This window comes from Chiloscyllium plagiosum, chromosome 19 (genome assembly GCF_004010195.1).
Source record: "Chiloscyllium plagiosum isolate BGI_BamShark_2017 chromosome 19, ASM401019v2, whole genome shotgun sequence".
In the NCBI taxonomy this organism is placed as follows: Eukaryota; Metazoa; Chordata; class Chondrichthyes; order Orectolobiformes; family Hemiscylliidae; genus Chiloscyllium; species Chiloscyllium plagiosum.
Window position 1 is genome coordinate 20,896,729 of NC_057728.1, and position 21,633 is coordinate 20,918,361.

Sequence of the window (21,633 nt, forward strand, 5' to 3'; positions counted from 1 at the left end):
TTCCCACTGTTTCTAATTTTGGCAAATGTCCTTGACACACAGCACATCGAGCTGAAGACTGTTGCAAATTCTTCAGTCTTGTCTTTTGCACTGATGTTCTGGTCTCCCCCCATCATTTGTGGAACTTTCTCCTCCAGTGAGTTGTTTAATTGTTCACCACTATTCACGATTGAATATGGTAGGACTGCAGAGCTTAGATCTGATTTGCGGGTTGTGGAATCCTGCAGCTCAATGTAATACTTGTTGCTTTTGTTATTTAACGTGCAAGTAATCTTGTGTTGTGGCTCCACTGGTTAACTTATTATTAAGGTATATCTGGTGCTGCTTTTGGCATGACTTCTTAACAGTCTTCATTGAACCATGTTTGATCCCCTGGTTTGATGGTAATGATAGAGTTGAGAATATGTTGCACCATGAAGTTGAAGATTGTGTTTGAGTTCAGTTCTGCTGCTACTGTTGATATCCCAAAGCACCTCAACTGAGTTGCTAGACTTGTTCTGAACTTACCTCATGTAGCACTGTGGTAGTGTTATAAAACGCAATACAGGGTATCCTTAATATTGCCTCCACAATGAGGCAGGATTGTCTCCTGCAATATGGCAGACAGACAAGTGAAGTGAGAGATCAAATATGTTTTTCCTTCTTGTTGGTTCCTTCAACACCTGCTTTAGATCCAGTATAACAGCTATATCCTTTAGGATTTGACTAGCTCCGTGACTGGTGGTGCTGCCAAGCCACTCTTGCTGATAGTTATTGAAGTTGCATACCAGTGTACATTTTGCACCTTTGCCACACTCAGTGCTTTTTCCCAGTAGTGTTCAACATGGAGGAGTAATGAATCAGCTGGAGGAGGACAGTATGTGTAAAACAGCAGGAGTTTCCTTACCCATATTTAACCTGATGCCCTGAGATAACATGAGGTCCAGAGTCAATATTAAACTCTATTCTGACTGAATACTTCTACTAGATACTGTCCAACTAGTAGAACAGGACATATCCAAGAATAGATATGCTGTTAGCTGGAATATTTTAAGGTACAATGTTGTGAGTATGATTGTGTCAGACTGTTGCTTGACAGTGAGACAACTTTTCCAGTTTAGGCTCTGGACTCCAGGTGTTTGTAAGAAGGATTTGCAGAATTCACAGGATTGAGTTTAGCAATGTTTTTTCTGGTGCAGACGTCAATGCAAAATGGTCTTTTCTTTCCTTTTTCCTGAGAAGTTTTAGTGTGAGAACCAACTGAGTAGCTTGCTAGGCCATTTCAGAAGACAGTTAAGAGTCATTGCTGTGGGTTTGGATACACAGGTAGGCCAGACCAGATAAGAATGGCAGATTTCCTTCTTTTAAGGAGATTAGTAAATCAGATGACTTTTTACGACAATCAATGATGATCTCCTGATCGTTAGACTTGTAATTCCAGATCATATTTTTCATTCCAATTCCGTAATCTTGCCGTTGAATTTGAACTCTGGTCCACAGAACATCACCTGGTTCTTCTGTATTACTAACTCAGAGACAATGCCACTATGCAGTCACCTCCTTGACATGACTCTCTTTAGAAGACTACTCTTTTCAGAGTATGGAGATCATCAGGTAGATCCAAGGAAGAAGAGGAAGATAAGGCAGAAGAACAAGGAAATGCATTGCAACGCCAACATCTCACATTGCATCCTAGGCTGCCTTTATTGCAAGTTTTGCTTAGAATCCACCAATGAACAAATCGAGCATTCATGAAAGATCTGGCATGAACAAATGTCATTAATACAAAGCCACATTTTGATAGTTCAATGTCAGTTAATTTCTGTTCATTCATCGTCATACCACTGAAAAGCCAGCTACGAAGAAGAGGCAAGACACAAAGAGATGCAAAGAATAATAATTATGTGGCTAACAATATAAAACAGAAATGTAACATTCTAGTAATGTGTAACACATCTTTGAGGATACACTTGTGTAACTACAAACTTTATAATTCCATTTCTCAGTACTTTTATGTTTTGAAAGTTTTGTGTTGTCAAATGGAGGTAGTGGCATTTTGCATCAACCCTGCTGTTGTTACTGAGATGGAACCCAATTAACAGTTCACCAAAGATTGCTGCAAATGCACCTAACGGAGGCTGACTCAGCACTCGGATTCACTCCTTTTACATCATTTAACTGCACTTTTCTGCTAGCAATGAGCTGAAGAGCATTTTGCAGTGGATCACTGTGGTGCTGCAGAGCCAAACCTAGGATATCATGCATGCTTCTTTAAGCAGTATTTCCAGTTTCCAAATTACAGTTGAAGACCTCTTATGCATTTCTGGGATGACTTCATTTGATAATGCTTGTAGACAATTGCTCTCTCTGTAGATAAAGCAATTGTTGCATCGGCCAGCAGCTTGAGATCGATGCTTCTAACTTCTGTGAAAGCATGCACAATGAAACTGAATCACCTGGAATGTCTCTCACATGAAATTCAAAGTCAGAAGTCACATGACGCCAGATTATGTCCCAACAGGTTTATTTGAAATCTCAAGCTTTCAGAGTGCACCCCCTTCGTTGGGTGCAATACCTGCAATTGATGTCACTGCATCTAATGAAGGGGGTGTGCTCCGAAGCTTTTGCGATTTCAAATAAACCTATTGAACTGTAACCTGGTGTTGAGTGACTCTGACTTTGTCCACAGTCCAACACTGGCACCTCCACATTATGAAATTCAAGCAAATGTTTCTTGATAAATGCACATGTTTTGTAATAGTGAGTAAGATTAGAAAACAGTTATTTTCAGTCCAGTGAACATTTTGGGGTTTTATTTGTATTTTCTTATCTTTAAGCATGGTTGTACTTGATAAGAAAGAACCTTGTAAACGTTGAAAACAAAATAATTGCCATCCAGAATTCTTGAATTGATAGCGTTAAATGGTAGAAAACAGATTATTCCCTAACATAAAATCATCTATTACTGTAAATATATATTTGCTTACTTACTAAGTTTGCTTTTTATCTGATTACATAGATTCAACAATATAAAGAACTGAAGCAATTGGTGAGAAAACAAGTGTCCTCATTGGCCCAAATGTTGGAGAAACTGCGACGTGAGCAAAAGACTGATCGGGACAAGCTGGAACTGAATCAAAGAAATTATAAAGATATGGAAGTAATCATATAAAACTGGTGTATAAAAGAAATATCAGCTAATTTTAATACTTAAATGCATAAAGTATTCAATGCAGCAAACTAATCACCAAATGACAATAGGATTTATAGTTCAATAAGATTTATAGGTTTAGTACAAATTTGTCAAAATGTTCTCTTTCATTTATTCTAAATTGTGTTTCACTTCTGCCTCCTAACTTTCTCATTTTGAAAAAATTGCCTTAGGTTTTCATTTCCCTTCTGTTGCAATTTTTGTGACTTTGAACTTCTACATAATAGTAGTAGCCATAATAGTAGAAAAACTAAAACAGGCATTTTCTTCTTGATGAGACTTTATTTTCTCTGCCGTACAAAGAGAATAAAAAATAACTTGAAAGAATTTCATGTGCCAATTTAAAATTGCAGCTGACCTAAATTCTGTCCCTTTTTAGTATCCAAAACCTGCGTGCAACAGAAGTTGAGGGGTTACCTGATTTAGGTCTACAAAGTTACTAAAGGTATAGACAGGGGGGATAGCAAGACGTTTTTTTTCCCTGAGTGGGGGACTCAAATACTAGGGGTCAGAAATTCAAAGTGAGAGGGGAAAAGTTTCGGAGAGATATGTGTAGAAAGTTCTTTACGCAGAGGGTGGTGGGTGTCTGGAACGCATTGCCAGTAGAGGTGGGCATGATAGCGTCATTTAAGATGTACCTAGAAAGATATATGAACGGTCAGGTCGCAAAAGGATACAAACTCTTAGACAATAGATGACAGGGTTAGATAGAGGATCTGGATTGCTGCAGGATTGGAGGGCCAAAGGCCAAATTCCTGTGCTGTAATTTTCTTTGTTCTTCGTACCTCAGTCGCATAGATAGATAAGGGAAGCATGGCAGCTCAGTGGTTAGCACTGCTCCCTCACAGCACCGGGGTCCCAGGTTTGATTCCAGCTTGGGCAACTGTCTGTATGGAGTTTGCACATTATCCCCGTGTCTGCGTGGGTCTCCTCTGGGTGCCCTGGTTTCCTCCCACAGTCCAGAGGTGTGCAGGTTAGGTGGCTTGGCCATGCTAAATTGCCCATACTATCCAGGAATATGTCGACTTGGTGGATTAGCCATGGGCAGTGCAGGGTTACAGGATTAGGGTAGGGGGTAGATTTGGGAGGGATACTCTTCGGAGGGTTGATGTGAATTTGATGGGCTGAATAGCCTGCTTCCATCCTGTAAGGATTCTATCAGTAGTGAAGATGCAGCCAACTCCTCTGTCTATACCGCAGGGATAGTCCAGTGCACTATTTGACGCAAATTCAAAACAATGTATAGAAGTAAGACACAAGTTTAGTTTTAAAATGGGCATTGAATTATATAGCTGTGTCCTTGTTCAGTTAATCTCTGAACATGTTTCATTAAAAAAAATCACCAAACTTCCCAAAATGCCTAAGAGTCTTCCAGAATGAGGTATGAATCTCTCAAATATTGTTACGCAGAGTCTGGGAGTTATTTGCAATTTAAATTTTCCATCTCTGCCGTAGTGACATCAGTGCTGCGACTTGAGACTGACAAATATGTCAGGAACAAACAGGTCAGAGTTCAGGGGCAGCTTAGGAATCAGGATCGCCTCAGATATGACGAATTAAGAATCAGTGGAAGGGGGGGGGAGCAATCAACCAAATTTAACCAGAAGATTTCCTCTATCAATCTATCCCCTGTAACCTTTGACTCCCTTGTCCATGAGAAGTCAGCGTAAGGTCAAGAGATGCAGATAACAAGGGGGATTATGGGAAGTTGAAGAGGCTTGAGGATTGTGAAATTGGAACTCATGCTGAAGGCAGAGGAGGAAACTGGGAAATGGATTTGATGTGAGGATTTTTATCATTGGGGAGCAACTAGAGTTAAGCAAAACATGGATAAATTACATGGAGACTGAGGAATCTAATTCGAAGAACCAAGAAAAGAAGAAGAATCTCAAATTCAGCTATCAGACTATGTGATGCTGCACTACAAACGTTGATTCTCCTCCTCGGATGCTGCCTGACCGGCTGTGTTTTTCCAGCACCACTCTGTTCAACAAGTATCCGATCTGGTGTTATGCCTTGTAGATGGTGAACAGGCTTTGGAGAATCAGGAGATGAGTCACACGCCACAGAAAGCCTCACACTGCTCTTGAAGTTGCAAGATTTGTAAGTCTGCCAGTTCAGTTTTTGGTCAATGGTAACGCCCAGGTTGTTGATAATGGGGAATTTAGTATTGATGGTGCCATTGAGCGCTGAGGGGAAATGGTTAGATTCTCTCTTTTTGGGAGACAATCTGACACTTTTGTGACTGGATGTTTTCCAAGACTTGGACATGACACTGGCTGCTTCAGTAACTGAGTTGCACTGGTGCTGAATATTTGTTAAATTATCAACGAACATCCGTTTCTGAATGGAAGGTCATTACTGAAGGTAGTCTAGGATGATTACTTAAGGATGTCCTGCAGCGATGTCCCAGGATTGGTTCTCAATGACCAAAACAGTCTTTGTGCCAGTATGATTTTAACCAATGAAGAATTTCTGTTGACTCCAGTTTACTAGAGCACCTTGATGCCACACTTGATCAGATGCTGCTGTGATGACAAGGGCAGTTGCTGTCACCTCACCTTTGAAATTTAGCTTGTTTGCATCTATTAAGAGAGAATAGGATAATTGTGTAAAACAAAGAAAAATATGATAGGTCATGTCGTCTCTTGTCTTGTAATGCTGCATGATTTTATACTGAGGGGTTAGCCTTGACTCAATGGTAAAAGGCAGTCGCCATAGTCCTACTAGACTGTGTAGGGAAGCTCTCTTATTAGAGAGACAACTGGGGTTGGTTTAACCTGAGGGTCACCACACCACAGGCAAACATGGTAACCTCAGCCAGTGCAGGAATTGAACATATGCTGTTGGGGTCACTCTGCATTTGCAAACCTCGCTGGTAGTACTCTTACATCAAGTTATGGGTTTAAGCCACTCTCCAAAACAGTAGTTTAGAATGGTACTGAGGGAGTACTAGACTGTATGAGGCGCAGTATTTCAGTTGATACATTAAACCAAGCTGATCTTTGGTAGGGATGATAACTCACAGTACTATTTAGAGATTAGGGAACATTAAATTCATTGTTGACTGTGACACCTTGCTGTATGCAACCTGATTGTTTCATTTTCTACATTATACAAGTTTACTTCAAAAGTAGTTGGCTCTCAAGTATTTGAAGAGTCCCAAATTTGAAAATGATAAACGATAAATTTGGTTTCTACGTAAACTGTTTACATCGAAAATAATTGGTTGCAATTTCAAACTTTAATGCTTGGAAAGCCACTACTACATTGTGTCAGTTATGTTTGAGATTAGTGAGGGAGAAAAATAATTTTAATTTGGAGAGTAAAAAGTACAATTGACCACAATTTATCACTTTTAAAATTCAGAACTGGGCTCTGAAGCTGTGTAGGACCCAGGAAATGGGTTAGGCAGGGAAGTGGAGCTAGGCGACAAATAGATCAGCCATGATCTTATTGAATGAGGAAGCAGGCTCGGAGGACCAAATGCCCTACTCCTTACTCTTACTCTTGAGTTCATTTATATAATTAATTTCATTTTGCCAAGCAATTTTTTAAATCAAAATTAATTTAATATTCATGTTAATTACTTTTTTAAAAATATTTTCAGATACGAATTAAGCACACAGAACTGGAAATAGAAGATTATAACAAAAGAACAGAAAAGCTGCAAGAATATATTGATGCCTGCAAGTAAGTCTTCAGCCAGAAGAGATACAACTCTTATATATTTGAGCAGTTGGATATTTTATGATTTTGGTTTATCAAGTTAGCTCAAAGATTTGTGGAAATTCTAGTTGATTGATTTATGTAATGTAAATTATAACAATTCTGATACTTCAGTGTTATTTTTTTCAGTAAAAAAATGTTGATCTCCAATAATTTGAATTAATCAGCATAAAGGAAAGGTGGAATGTTTGGTGCTAAGAAAAATCTGAATTATCAGATGCTTTGATTTCAAAGGAATAAACTATATAAGATAGTTATTGACAATAGCCTAAACTGACTCCAAATGAATCTCATAACATAACCTAAAAAAGGGAGAAAAAATAAATTATTCAAGTGTTTACCTGCACACCAGATTGAACCCATGGGATTTACTGAATGTATTGCAGAGCACATCAAATTAAAAATGCAACTAAGGAAAATTTGAAAAAGTTTCATTATTTACACTCATTGGTTTTACCCCTGCAGTATTATATGAGCTTTATTTAGAATGTAATGATTTCTACTCCTCTACACACTCTGAATAGCGTTATTTGCTACTTAAGTAGTTAAACAGCAGTCATGCTTTTCTCTGTTGGGACTTTTATTTTCAATGTAACATCATGATCATTATTGCATGCACAATGAGATGAGTACTGAGCCAGTACCAAATTATGCTGTAAGTTATGTATTAGCATTTTGCTGAGCTCTTAAAGACTGTGCACACTACACTTGAGAATACAAGCAGGAAGCAGTTCAGGCATTTGAACCTCCACACGTATTGTGCACTAGATTCAATGAAACTTTGATTTTCGCGTACAGGAGGACAGATCCTTCTAAGTGTGCATGGAGCAAATAAACCGCACTTGATATAGTATTTATCACAAATAGGCCATTGGTCCTTTTAGTTAGTGCTTGCTTTTAAATAATGCATTGCAGTTTTAATTGCATCTGTTTGTCACTCACGTTCCTACAGTTGTTGGTAGAGGAAGGTAGGGATTTTGTTTGCAGCTTTTTAAAGTTCTGTGTGACTTCCACACCTGTTTAACCAACATACAACGTATGCTGATTTACAAGGAGTTACAGGTATCTCGAGGTTTGCTGATATTAGAATAAGACAAAGTCATTGGATGCTTTAGACAGGCCACCGTGGCCACACATTGTAAGATCAGTCATCCACTTTTAACTGTTTTCAAAACAGGGCTTCACTTACTGAGCAGAAACAACGTGAAGAAGAATTGATTAATGAAATAGAGAATGCTAAGCTACGTATAGGTGAAGTCAGTGAAAAGCTAAATGAGGTGGCTGGTGAGTTGCAGAATGCAGGGATTGATCACCGTGAAGGGCACAGGCAGCAGAAAAAAGCTGAGATCTTTGAGAGTTTGAAGCGCATGTACCCGGATTCAGTGGTATGTATAAATTCATACATGAACAATACATAATTATGCTTGAGTATGCATTAGTTGGATGATCTCATATGTTTTGAGTTAGATGTTTTATTTTCCCCTGTTTGAGTAAACAAAATTAGTCATATTTCTTTGATCTTTGGATCAGGATGTGACAAAGCTTTTTTTTCTCTGTAATTCGGATATCCAGGTTTCATGCTCGGATTGCTTTGTCTTGAAAAGTAGATGTCAGAATTTCACCATAATAAATTAACTTCAGTAAATTAAAAAAAAACGTGGCAAGGCCAGCATTTATTGTCCATCACTAATTGTTCTTGAGAAGGTATTGATGAGCTGCTTGTGGAACTACTAGATACCAGAATTGCCAGTTATTTCGGAATTTTCTAGGATTTTGACCCAGGGATCATGAAAGAGGGCCAATGTATCATCTTTTCAGAATGTTGCATAACCTGGGGGAGATTTGTGTGATGTTTTCATGTACTTATTATTCTTGTCTTAGAAATTCTACTCTTCTAACTTTAAATGTGTTATGGTGGAGTTGGTAGAGTTGATGATTTTTTAAAAAAGGGCAGCACTGGTTAGCACTGCTGCTTTTCGGCACCGGGTCTTGGGTTCGATTCCATCTCGGCTGGCCATCTGTGTGCAGTTTGCATGTTCTCCCTTTGTCTATGTGGTTTTCCTCCAGATGCTGCATGTTTCTGTGACAGTGTAAAGATGTGCAGGCTACGTGAATTGACCGCGCTAAATTGTTGTGCCATGTCCAGGGAGGTAGAGGTGAGCTGGGTTAGCCGTGGTAAATGCAGGGTTATGGAGATAGGGTGGGGGTCTGGGCAGGATGCTCTTTGGAGGGTTGGTACAAATCAATCGGCCGAATGGCCTTTTTCTACACTCTAGAGATTCTATGAAAATGTTCTATCAAAGAAGCCTTAGTGGGTTGCTGCGGTGCATCTATGGATCTGTTGAGTGTCTTCGTAGAACTCTTTTCAGCCTGCATGCTCTATCAATGACCCCCTTCACAAATTGTGTGAACCAAGTCATTTTCATGGTTGTAGTAGATCATGAGTGCTTCAGCAATGCTAGACCTGATTTGGCTATGTTGCTTCCTGCGTCTCAGCCAATTTTAGATCCAGATGGTATTTTTCCTTGGATCCCAATGGCTTTTAACATTCTAACCAATATGTTTTTGTGGGACTTCTTCAAACATTTGCTAAATTCTGTGTAGAATACATCAAATTTGCTACCCTCATTGACCTTCCTTGTTACTTTCTTAAAAATGCAATCAAGTTAGTCCGACATAATCTCTTAAAATAAAGTAATCTTTTATTTTGACAAATACATGCTATCTGTCCGTGTTTATTCTTTGATCTTCTAAATGATAATTTATTCTGTCCAAAATCTTTTCCAATAATTTTCCCTCATCTGAGGATGACCATCTGTAATTACTTGGGCTAGCTCTTCCTTTTTGAAATATTAATAGTTCTCCAATGTGATACTTGTAGCCAAAGAGAATTGGAAAATTATATTTTGTCCTTTGCTTTTTCCTGTGACAATTTCATTTGAGTCTGATGATTATTCAATTTCAAGGATGCTAAACATCTAGATATTTCCTCCCTCAATATTTCTTTCCCATTAAATATTTAATTCCTTACTTTGTGAAATATATACAAAGTATTCATTGAGAACCCCCCATGTCAACATCCGCCAACTTCACACACACGTTGCGTTTTACATCTCTAATTAACTACTTTTCTTAGTATCCCCTTGCCTGCATATAATAGTTTTGTATTTTCCATGATCTTACTTTTTAATATTTTTTCTTGCTCTCTCTTTGCTTTGCTAATTCCTTTTAACTTCACCCTGTACATTTGATATTTGTTGACCTCTTGAGACGTTATGTTACAAGGCACGGGGACTCCATTTATTTTGGCCACCTTAAAGTTTCAAGGGCATGAGCTCCACATAAGATACTTAAAGTTGGAAGAATAGAATTTCTAATGTAGCTTGGGAATTATCTCCTTGCAGATGGGGACAACAAGAAGGACTGCCTATAGCTGTCCTAAAATAACTGAACCAGAAAAATAGGTGAGTAGGTGGCACTAGATGTCGATGCAACCCAGTTCTGCCTGCTTTTTAGTTTCTTGACCCAAGATTTATCCCACCTTGGCATTTTAGGTCCATTGGTTTTTCCAAAAATTTCAAATAAATTTGCAAGGAATTTTTTATTACTTGCATCTGACTAAAATAAAACAGCACTCATTCTGTCATTGTGAAGTGACACCTGTTCATTCACAAACCGACATTTTATTGAAACTATTTCTGAAGAAAACGAAGATTTCTTTTACAAATTGTGTATGTCAGAAATTTGGGCTCAGAGTTCAATGGTCATCACTATTTTGTAGTCCACATGCAGCCTCCTTGCCCAGAATCCTAATACGTACCTCTATGAATGCAAATTTGTAAAAATCTGTACTAAGTTGTCCCAGCTTGTTATGGATTGTAATTGATATATAAAGAGAGAAGAAAAGGATTGCATTAAAGAGAAATCTTTCAGAACACTAAAGGTAAAATCCTGATAAAAAGATGCAAGCATGCAGATTTTGAGTATTCAAATTAATTGAAATTCCTGTTTAACAGTAATCACATCGTAGTTTGTCAGGAAGCTTTTTGGTTTTGCCTGGTCACTTCCTTCTAGCTTCCTTTCTTCTACGCATTGTCTTGTTTTTCATGCCATGCTTTCCATTGCATGCCTTGTAGTTTTACTCTTGAAACTGTTATCATTTAGGAGGACTGCTGTACTTATAGTTGACGGAAACCTTAGAGCAATAGAAGAACTTAGGCACACTCTGAAATGAAGCCAAAAATAGCTAATAATTTACTATTCAGATAGCAAGTCAAAGGTTTCTGTGAGACAAATTCAGAGATCACAAACAAAGCTTGTAAAGTTTGATCCAAAATATACTTTGGAGAGTGATCAAATAATTTCAAGAATTAGACCTCTCTAAATTATTTATTTAAATGAGCTAACTTTGCATATTGCAGATTTAAATTAATTATTTATGCCTGTGATTTCATTTCATATTTTGTTTACTTCATGGGGAAATAAGAGTTGATCTGATCTTTGTTTCATAGTACGGACGACTTGTGGATCTCTGCCATCCCATACACAAGAAGTATCAGCTGGCTGTCACCAAAGTCTTTGGCAGATACATTAATGCTGTGGTAGTTGCTACTGAGAAAACAGCCAGGGATTGTATTCGTTATCTGAAAGAAGAACGAGCTGAACCAGAGACTTTCTTGGCTCTAGATTATCTTGATGTAAGTTTGGAAACTTCATATGTTAGAATAGTACAGATACTCTTACTTTATTCTTTTTACTGCATTTTTTTTTAGAAGGAATGTAGCTGTATTGAGAAAAATTGAAAGAATAGACTTGGTCATTTCCCAGTCAGAGGCATGCTACTATTTTGATTTGGGGCTGATGAAGGGCTTTTGCCCGAAACGTTGATTTTCCTGCTCCTTGGATGCTGCCTGACCTGCTGTGCTTTTCTAGCACCACTCTAATCTACTATTTTCATTTGGTCACTCCACTAGAAACAAGTAGTTATCTCTTTTTAATGCAGATCAGGTCCTGTGTTGTCATCATTAGGATCCTAGTGTCAACTTGCTGTAGTTAAGTGGAAATCTAATGAGTGAAAAAAGATCAAAGGCAAGTATCCCTCACTAGAAGTAGCGGTGGGGTGAATAAAAAATAATTTTTTAATCATTTTTTTGATAGTAGGAACCACATAGTTTGATCTCCCTCTCCTCTCATCCTCCACACTCAGCAATGCAGTCTGTCTCGCAATCCTTTTCTCCAGGATCCAAGATCATTCTTTCCAGTAAACTTTATGCTGTGGGCCTGTATTATACAGATGACCTATTTAGATGTCTTACTTTCACTTCAAGCTGTTTAACTATACTCAGCATATAAGATCTGATCATCACAATGTTTGAGGTCTCTCAAGTTGAAGTTGCATTTGCCTTATCCATTGTCTGCCCTGTGTACATTGAGGATAAAAAATCTTCTCCAATGTTCTACAGTTCTTGCTGGTGACATATTGCCATTGTTCAAGAAAGTGAATATGTTTGGAAATATATTTTTATGTTAAAAGACATGAAGTCCATTTGCATGCTTCTGCTTTTCTGTGCCCATTGGGCACTTTGACCTGGGGTTGCCCTTATGAAATTTCAATTTAATTTAAATTGGTAAGTTTCCTTTGGTATTTTGAATTACGTTACAGTGCTCCTAGGGGCTTTATCTTGAATTTTGCCTGACTTGTTCTTTTCAAAATAAATATATAGATGTAAAGGTATAATGTCATTTTATTTTTAAATGATTACAGATAAAACCAGTCAATGAACAGCTGCGAGAAATTAAAGGAGCGAAAATGATGATTGATGTCGTTCAGTGTATGTCACCTCAACTGAAGAAAGTGGTACAGTTTGTTTGTGGTAATGGACTAGTATGTGAGAACTTGAAAGAAGCAAGGCAGATTGCATTTGAAGGAACAGAGAGGCTTAAAGTAAGCGAATTGACTATTCATAAATAATACTGAGATTTAATTATACTGAACTGCATTAGGTATTTGTATAGTCTATCAGATATTAAAATCAGAGAATTGTTATAGTGCAGAAGGAAGCTGTTCAGTGCATTGTAATTGCACCAGCTTTCTGAGCTTTTTGTTTTAGTGTCAATCTCCTGATTTTTCCCTATAATCCTACACACATTCACTGCCCATCACCACTGTTCCATGCAGTGCATTCCAGAACATAGGAGAGGAAGAGCTGCATTCCTGTTAGCTACCATCTGAATTGGATGTACACTATTTTTCTACTTTTTGCAGCATTCAATAAATTATCATCATTTTATTTTGTTATTAACAAAAACATTATTTTTGCAGATGTGTAAGAAATGAATTTTGAAAAGGGCTTCAGGCAAAATTTCACCTCCCTGGAATGGCAAGAAAAGTGGCAAAGTACAATGTGAATGAAAAAAAATCAGACTCTTGACATTGCCAGAGATTCTCATGAATTTTTCCTTCAATCCTTAAATGGTGACAAGAGTCTAGCTGTTGAATGGTGACGACCTTATTTCCATATGTTTGCATTTCGTAAAGCGTCCATTCACTCTTTTTGAGTGCCACTTTCAATTCCGCTGTTTTCCACTAACAAACTAGATGGTGCAAATTGCCAACAGGTAAAACAGAGCTTGGATCCAGTAGCTCAAACACACTGCGTGTTCCAGCCATACTGCAACTGCTTCTAATATTCCTGAATATTCCTCAATCCTTTATCCACACAAGTTGGCCCTGGCAAACTACCAATCTTGTCACATAATTATGCCTGCTGTCAGACCAACGTAGACTTCACTTCAGTGCTTTACTTTGAGCTCAGGGACACTTCTGATTTGCATGTTTCTACTAGGTCATTTTGCATGGACAGATAACCATGCATTTCATTCATCTATCCTGGCTGCTTTTATGCTGACATCACACATTTATCTGATTGTTCTTAACTGGCTTTCTTAGTGCTCAATATGGCTTACTTGAAGATTTACAGCCTCTGTCTGGATCTCATTGCTTTATCAGCACATTTTGAGTTCAGTGCTGCCTTTGAGTCTTCCAGCCTCTGTTGCTTGTAGTACTTTTTAATGCAATGGGAGAGGCAGGCTGCTTGTGACTGAACAGTCAATCTGTAAGTTACAGGTGGACCTATTGCTGTGTGGCACTATCCTGTAACCACATATGCCAGCTGTTCATGCAGTAAATACACTGCATGTATTTCAAGCAAATGGCAATGGGTGAAAGTCTAAAGGGGGCAGTCCTTAGTCAGATGAGGGGAGACAACAGTCAGTCACTGATACTACAGTAGTCAGCCAGGGTCTCATCCAGTTAAACATTGGGGCGAAAGTGAGTACTGCAGATGCTGGAGATTACAGCCAAGAGTGTGGTGCTGGAGAAGCACAGCAGGTCTGGCAACATCCGAGGAGCAGGAAAATCGACATTTTGGGCATAAGCCCTTCATCAGAAAAGCATCAGTTAAACAATGGGTCAATCAGGTTTGGCCAAAGTCAAGCAAGCACTTTGTTCCTGCAGAGTCCAGGCATCTGTGTCTTTACAATCCAAGAAATGTACACAGTCAATACTATAGATCAAGTGTAAGTAGTCTGGGCACTACAAGTATGTCAATCAGGATGCTGCTGAGAGATCAGTCTGCTAGATGAGGGCAGGTGTTGGGCCATGGCCAATTGGGGTCCGCCTGTAAGTCAGTCCTAGTATTTAATTAATAATGATCAGGGCAACCATGGAGTCTGAGGGAAATTGACAGCTCAAGGGAGTGGGCTTCACTGTACTGGATCACTGAGGGAATGGTGATACTGGTAGGGAGCATTTGAACATCGTGAATAGGAGGGGGCTGAGAGGTCGAGAAGTATTGTTCAAATAGGTTACAGTAACCCTCGCCTCTGCATGAGGAAGTTTTAGCACCATAAAGAGCATGGAAATCTCCAACATCATATGGTATTTTCTTTAAGTAGGGCCATTATGGAACGGGCCACATGTCTCATTAATGTGAGGTTTGCATGTCTGGCAGGCCCTACAAAATGGTCCAGAACTGTTCTACTGCAACATTATGGCATTGCTGTATCCTTTAAACAGGAGCTGAAAAAGAGAGAATATCCTGCATGCAGACGAAATTGATGTGGCCTCCTCTATATTGGGGAGACAGGCCACCTACTTCCAGAACTGTTCTACTGCAACATTATGGCATTGCTGTATCCTTTAAACAGGAGCTGAAAAAGAGAGAATATCCTGCATGCAGACGAAATAGATCGATAGCAGTCTGTTAAAATGAAGATGAGGCTGAGGATCAGGACACTGATCAAGAGGACCGTCCAAGAGAATATGATAGATCAGACCATTGCAGAGCCTGAGAGCCCAAACAGAATCTAATAACCACCTGCTTCCAGGAAAAATGAGCTGTGCTTGGATTTTGTTTAATAGTTTGGAATTTTGTTCTTAATCTGTCAAGCTGCCCTACATTGTGCAGAGTATATGAACCTTGCAATTTTTGTGGAAAATGTTATTTTTGGGATCCTTGACCTTTTGTGGTGCTGAATAAAACATCTCATTATCCATGTGATTGTATGCTACCCTACAGAACAGAGAAGAAGCAAGATTCAGTGAGTCAGTTCACTAACTTCTTATGGTGCTAAGTTTAGTTAGCTAATGAGGTAGTTGTTCGGGTATGATATTTGAGTGTTGTACAATTTAGTTGCTCATGGTACCCGTTAATTTGACAGGAATCCTGAGGAACTTAATTTTTTTTTACATTCCATCATCAGGAGCACTTCAATGTTTTAGATTGCTCATTGGCTGAATTAGATGGCAAATTGTGTTGAATTGCTGGAGGATTGAACCTGCGAGAGGCAATACTTTGTGCAGCTTTTCTCATCACATGAATGCACTATGAAGAAGAATAGGAGAAAGTGAGGACTGCAGATCCTGGAGATCAGATCTGAAAATGTGTTGCTGGAAAAGCGCAGCAGGTCAGGCAGCATCCAAGGAGCAGGAGAATCGACGTTTCGGGCATGAGCCCTTCTTCAGGAATGAGGAGAGTGTGCCAAGCAGGCTAAGATAAAAGGTAGGGAGGAGGGACTTGGGGGAGGGGCGTTGGAAATGCACGCCCCTCCCCCAAGTCCCTCCTCCCTACCTTTTATCTTAGCCTGCTTGGCACACTCTCCTCATTCCTGAAGAAGGGCTCATGCCCGAAACGTCGATTCTCCTGCTCCTTGGATGCTGCCTGACCTGCTGCGCTTTTCCAGCAACACATTTTCAGCTATGAAGAAGAATAGACATGGGAGCTGCCTTGTAAATCTCGCAGCCTTGAATCCCAGCTTTGCCTTCCCCTGGAAAAACTGGTACACAGAATAAATTTTACTGTTCAGAAATGGGTGGAATCATCACTATTTCTGTACTCTCAATCACATGGTGTGTTTAAGTGTAGAATGATGTGTGCAGGCCTGGCCCGAGCATATTCCCTTCTCATTGCATTCAACCTCGTTATTGTCCATGTTAAAATGCAATGCCTTAGATACCGTCCTTGCCATCATGGTTCAAGGATCCCTACCATTTGAGGCTATCTGCTGTCAAGGAGTCAGATGTTTGAGAGAGATAAACAACACTTGGTGGTTGCAACTTCTTTCATCCTTGGGATATCTGAAGTGGCTCCTCATTCTGTGGTGGCACCGTGGCTCAGTGGTAGCGCTGCTGCCTCACTGTGCCAGGGACCTCGTTTCGATTCCACCCTCAGGTAACTGCCTCTGTGGAGTTTGCATGTTCTCATGTCAGCTTAGGTTTGCTCCAGCTTCCTCCCATTTTCCAAAGATGTGCAGGTTAGCTGAATTGGCCTTGCTAAATTGCCCATCGTGTCCAGGGATGTGTAGGTTAAATGATTTAGCCATGGAAAATGCAGGGGCTTGGATCTGGGTGGGATGTTTTTCATTGAGTTGGTGTGGATGTGATGAGCCAAATGGCCTGCTTCCAAATTGTAGACATTCTATGATTCTCACATGGATGTGACTGAATGAGGTGCAAGAATGAAAATTATACTGGAGGAGACATTTTAACATTGCACGTGAAATGGTACTTACAAAAGTGAAAAATTAGTTATTGTGATGTTCCACCCATGCAATGTATGCAATCTCAGTATAATTGCGTCTCTTCTGCTTTCAGCTGCATCTGAGTGCAGTCTGACTTCTGCAGCTGGAGTGAAGAAATTCAGCTCCGTGTTTGGCCCTGTTGACTTGGAATACTTAGTGTCTCCCGCCACCTCCATTACCTTTAGCTCTAGAGTGCCCAGACCTGCTGGGTGTCTCCTGCCAAAATTAAGACTCTCACTCCTTAACTTGTTCTGCAGCAGGCTTTTAGATCTCAGGCAGAGATAAGGTGAAGTGGGTAGGTACCTCTGGAATATCCTGAGAAGAAGCTTCTGCAGTGCCTGTCTGTAGCTCCACCTCCCTGTCTGCCAGCTGTCACATTTGGCCCTCCTCTTCGGGAGACAAGAGTGAGGTTGAAGTGCTTCATCCTTCTCTTGCCTTACCATTGATGCTGAGCACTTAAAATGATGGAGTTCAAGTCTGTGTGCACATCTGGAAGCCACTGAGCATTCTGCTGCAACTGGTTCTCCACAACGCTAGCCAACCTATCTGTATAGATAACTAGGCACTTGCGCTGAAACCAACACAACACTGTCAACGTTGGTGGACTCTTCAATCCTTCCAGCCTGCTGACTGCATATGTCAAAGCTTCCTGATGTTTCTTTAGGTTGATCAGTTCATTAACGGCTAAGAAAAGGACATGTCTTTGGCCTGAGGCTGAGCAGGTCCCAGTCTCTGGCAGCTTACAGAGTGTCATTGACCTGAGGCAATTCTTCTTTGACCAGATGTAGATTCGTGTCAGCAATGTGTTCACTGCATGATGCTCCCAAATATAATCTAGGAAGTGTACCACAGATATTAAAGTTCCTGAGTTGGTGTAAGGTACAAGTGCCTTGCTGGTGCATCCTCTGAGGCTTCTCTGGCTTCAGAGGTGAAGTTGGAGCTGAGGGTTTCTGGTGCTGCCCTGTATGGAAATTGGCTAGGTGCTACTAGTTCCTGCATAAGAGAGGAAAGGGAATTAGTTGTAGAATCTGCAGAAGTGCTTGTGCAGATTCAAAATAAGTTGGCACTGGTAATGATATTGGCATAGCTAAGCACATAGAAGCTTACTAGGACTGTAGCTTATTCATGTCTACCTGTATCCGTATGAGTGGTCATGCAGTTCTTCAGAAAAATCAAGAATTTTCTGCTTGTAAGCAACAAGGAAACTGATGACTGTCAGTCCCCTGCCAGTTTTACACCACTCGGCCCAATTATGGGCCAGTTTTCTTGCGATGAAGTGAAAGAACACAGTGTATAGGTGCAGGAGCATTTGGTAGTCATGTATGAGCAGGAGAAGCATTAAGAATGTGTAGAAAGCACAGTGGGGAGAAAAGGTTACTTTGTAAGGAGAAGATGTGTGATCACCATTGAGAATTGTAGTTCATGCAGTGCCAGAGTTGGTGACAGGAGTTTTACCCAATGGTATAGTCTAGTTGTAAAATGTAAACTATTTTTTCCAAACTGGAACTGGCAACATGTGCTAAGATGTTAAGAGTTGTTAGCTTTTGACAGAAGTTTACTAGATTTGTATGCAGATGAATTTAAATGCATTTTATGGTAAATGTATAGTTATTCTTTTACAATCTTCTTTTTACAACATAGACAGTGGCATTAGATGGAACACTATTCTTAAAATCTGGTGTCATTTCTGGGGGCTCTAGTGATCTGAAGTTCAAAGCCAGGTGCTGGGATGAGAAGGAGATCAGTCAATTGAAAGAAATTAAGGAGAAACTGAGAATTGAACTCAGGGTGAGTTAAACTGATGTTTGCTATTCACATTGCTTTAAAGCTGCTGTGAATGTATTTATATTTGATGCACATTGTGTTAAAGCTCTTTTTAAATTTATCTTTATTCTTATAGTCCAACAGCTAGAAATATAGAGTTGATATTCCCTTAACTTACAGGAGTTAATGAAAATGAATCGGAAGGAAGCTGAATTGAGGCAATTGCAGGCTCAAGCCAAAGGGACAGAGACGAGAATGAGATATTCCTTTAATGATTTGGAGCAAACTAGAAAAAAGCATTTGACAAATAGCCATATGGTAAGAATTTATTAAAAATTAAAGAATAATAATGTCTCAGGAAGATTACTCACCCTGTTATTAGCCGAACTAATTTGAAAAATCCAGACATTCTTTCTCCTTTCAATTGTTCTCAAATAATTTCAAGTTCTCTTTCTCTCCATTGTACAGAAAGTCCCCAGTTTAAACTGCCCACTTCAGTATTACTTTGCACATAGAAAACAGGCACTGTGTGCACCTGAATGTATTGAGCAAAATATCCTCTTTATTCAAAGTAGCATGGTTAAAATATGTTCATTCTTATGCCTTATGCCTTATTATGAATTTTTAATTAGGAAAGATCAAAACTAGAAAGTGGACTGGCAAATCTGCAGTCTGAAATGACCATGGTGAGATTGAATATCGAGGATAGGGAGGTGAAAATGCGACACATTCAGAATCAAATGCATGAAGTAAGTACATTAAATATGTTACTAGATAATCCAATATACATTAGAATATATTTCATGCAAAGGACTAACACAAAGGATTCCAAAAACAAGCAGGCAAGTATATACATAAATAAATTTCAATATATACACAAAAGCATAAGTAGTTATTTTCAGGTTAATCTGGGAAGTTCAAGGTCTGGATTTTTGTCCTTGTTTTGGGAAAAGTGAGTCGAGTCAGTTCTTGAAGTTCACACTGGCCATACTTCCATCTAATGGTGTAGGTAGTAAAGATTCAGGTCTTTCACCTGAGGAGGCAGGTCTGAGACAACATTGAAGATGTGTTAGTGCCAAGGGGCCCAGTTGAAAGGCCTGCTACTGTTTTCAGGAACATCAGTCCAGTTCTCCACATTTTTTTTAAACCACGTTGCTGTCACCCACTCTCTGCCCTCATCCAGCCCAAGCCCCCTTGTAACCACCTATCTTGTTATACTCCCATGCTCCTCATATCTCTGTGCCTTCTTATATGACCTTTGACCTCAATGTATCCTCTATAACTACTTTAGTTTTGTTCATTCATGGGATGTGGGTATTGCTGGCTGGGCCAGCATTTAGTGCCTATCTTTAGTTACCCTTGAGAAGGTAGTTGTAAGCTATGTCTTGAATTATTGCAGTCCATTTGGTGTAGGTAAATCCACTTTACTGCTTGGGAGTGGATTCCAGGATTTTGACCCAGTAGCAATGAAGGGACAGCAGTGCATTTCCAAGTCAGGATGGTTAGTAGCTTAGAGAGTAACTTCCAAGTGGATGTGTCCATGTGACTACTACCCTTGTCTGCCCTTACCTAATGTCTGCTATGGATAGATGTCAGGAACTCTGGGTTGGCAACGGGCATTTGTTGAAATAAGTGTGAAAATAAACTCATAATCTAGTGGATGTGTCAGTCAAATATGTACTGCATAGAAAAGAATCTCCAAGCCAAACAAAAACTGGTCATTGGTGTGTAAAACCACACATCTATTTAGAAACTACGAGTCAGATCAACCTTTAATGTCTCCTTAAAACTGTCAGTCCAACAATGTGCACAACCATCAGAAGAACTAAGTGCTTCATCAGTTTTCTAAAAAAAAATTCATGTCAGTTCATCTCTCAAAACAAACCATTCTAGCTTCACATTATGGAACCTATTGAATAGGATAGAACATAAGTCAAGATTATTTTCGAAATCACACCAGGTGGCCTGTCATTTAAAGAATTTATGGAGGAACTGGCTGTTTTCTCCCCCCCCATCAATTTAAGCAACAGCCAGTACCTTTTCAAAGTCAGACATTTAAATCACTTCAGATCAGGATTTCCCAGGCAGTGGGGAAAAGTACACTACTGCATCTCAACACTTTATAACAACACTGAATAATGTTCAATCACTGCTATAAAAACATCTAACATAGACAACAGCATATAATAATAATTGTAAGTTGTCAATATATTTAACGCTTATCTGTCACAATATTTCTGCTTCATTATAAGGCTTCCTCCAAGAGCTCTGTATGTGGTGAATTTCCCAATGATTTCTGAAATCCACCCAAATCAACAAAAAGACTATAGGCATGAAGTATGGACAATGGGCTTAATTGTGCTACCTTGTGTAGTTAAATATATTTTGAGTTTAACTTACATACGTGAAGAACAGGCGCATACAAGAGACACTGGATACTGCCTTGTATGTGAAACCATGCCCTATAAGAATAACTGAAGTAAGGGAGAGAAGGGTAGAAAGTTGGAAAGGAAAATATCTAAGAATGCCAATAATTGTACAACAGCTAATGGATAGTCCTAATTCTTGGTTCAAATATGAATTGTCATTACAGTTATGATATTGTGGAGGTAATTTTCACTTTTGACATGGATGAAGTCAGTGGAAAAAGAAATAAGAAGATGCATAATGAGCAGCCTTTATGAAACTCGCAGTTCACTATCTCACCAAAAGCCATAATCTAGCTGAATGTTTTGCCCATTTTCACCCCATGGTTCCCAATTATGTTTTGGAATAGAAGTTTTATTTGTAATGATGTGCAATATTTCTGGATGAAATTTTAGGGTGATGCTAAAAAAGTATCTTCAGAATAACTAGTCATTATTTTGTTC

The 21,633-nt window shown here is 39.3% G+C and overlaps 1 protein-coding gene across 2 annotated transcripts in view; it reads left to right on the top strand.

Annotated features, from left to right (window-relative positions):
* The window catches only part of LOC122559576 (structural maintenance of chromosomes protein 1B-like), a 140,920-nt gene that overhangs the window by 35,628 nt on the left and 83,659 nt on the right, over positions 1 to 21,633 (top strand). For both annotated transcript variants that reach the window (XM_043709282.1, XM_043709281.1), the window contains exons 7-14: positions 2,999 to 3,139; positions 6,801 to 6,883; positions 8,097 to 8,304; positions 11,431 to 11,616; positions 12,684 to 12,863; positions 18,641 to 18,787; positions 18,944 to 19,081; positions 19,396 to 19,512. In XM_043709282.1, coding sequence (XP_043565217.1) covers positions 2,999 to 3,139; positions 6,801 to 6,883; positions 8,097 to 8,304; positions 11,431 to 11,616; positions 12,684 to 12,863; positions 18,641 to 18,787; positions 18,944 to 19,081; positions 19,396 to 19,512 — 1,200 coding nt within the window. The remainder of the gene's footprint in view (positions 1 to 2,998; positions 3,140 to 6,800; positions 6,884 to 8,096; positions 8,305 to 11,430; positions 11,617 to 12,683; positions 12,864 to 18,640; positions 18,788 to 18,943; positions 19,082 to 19,395; positions 19,513 to 21,633) is intronic.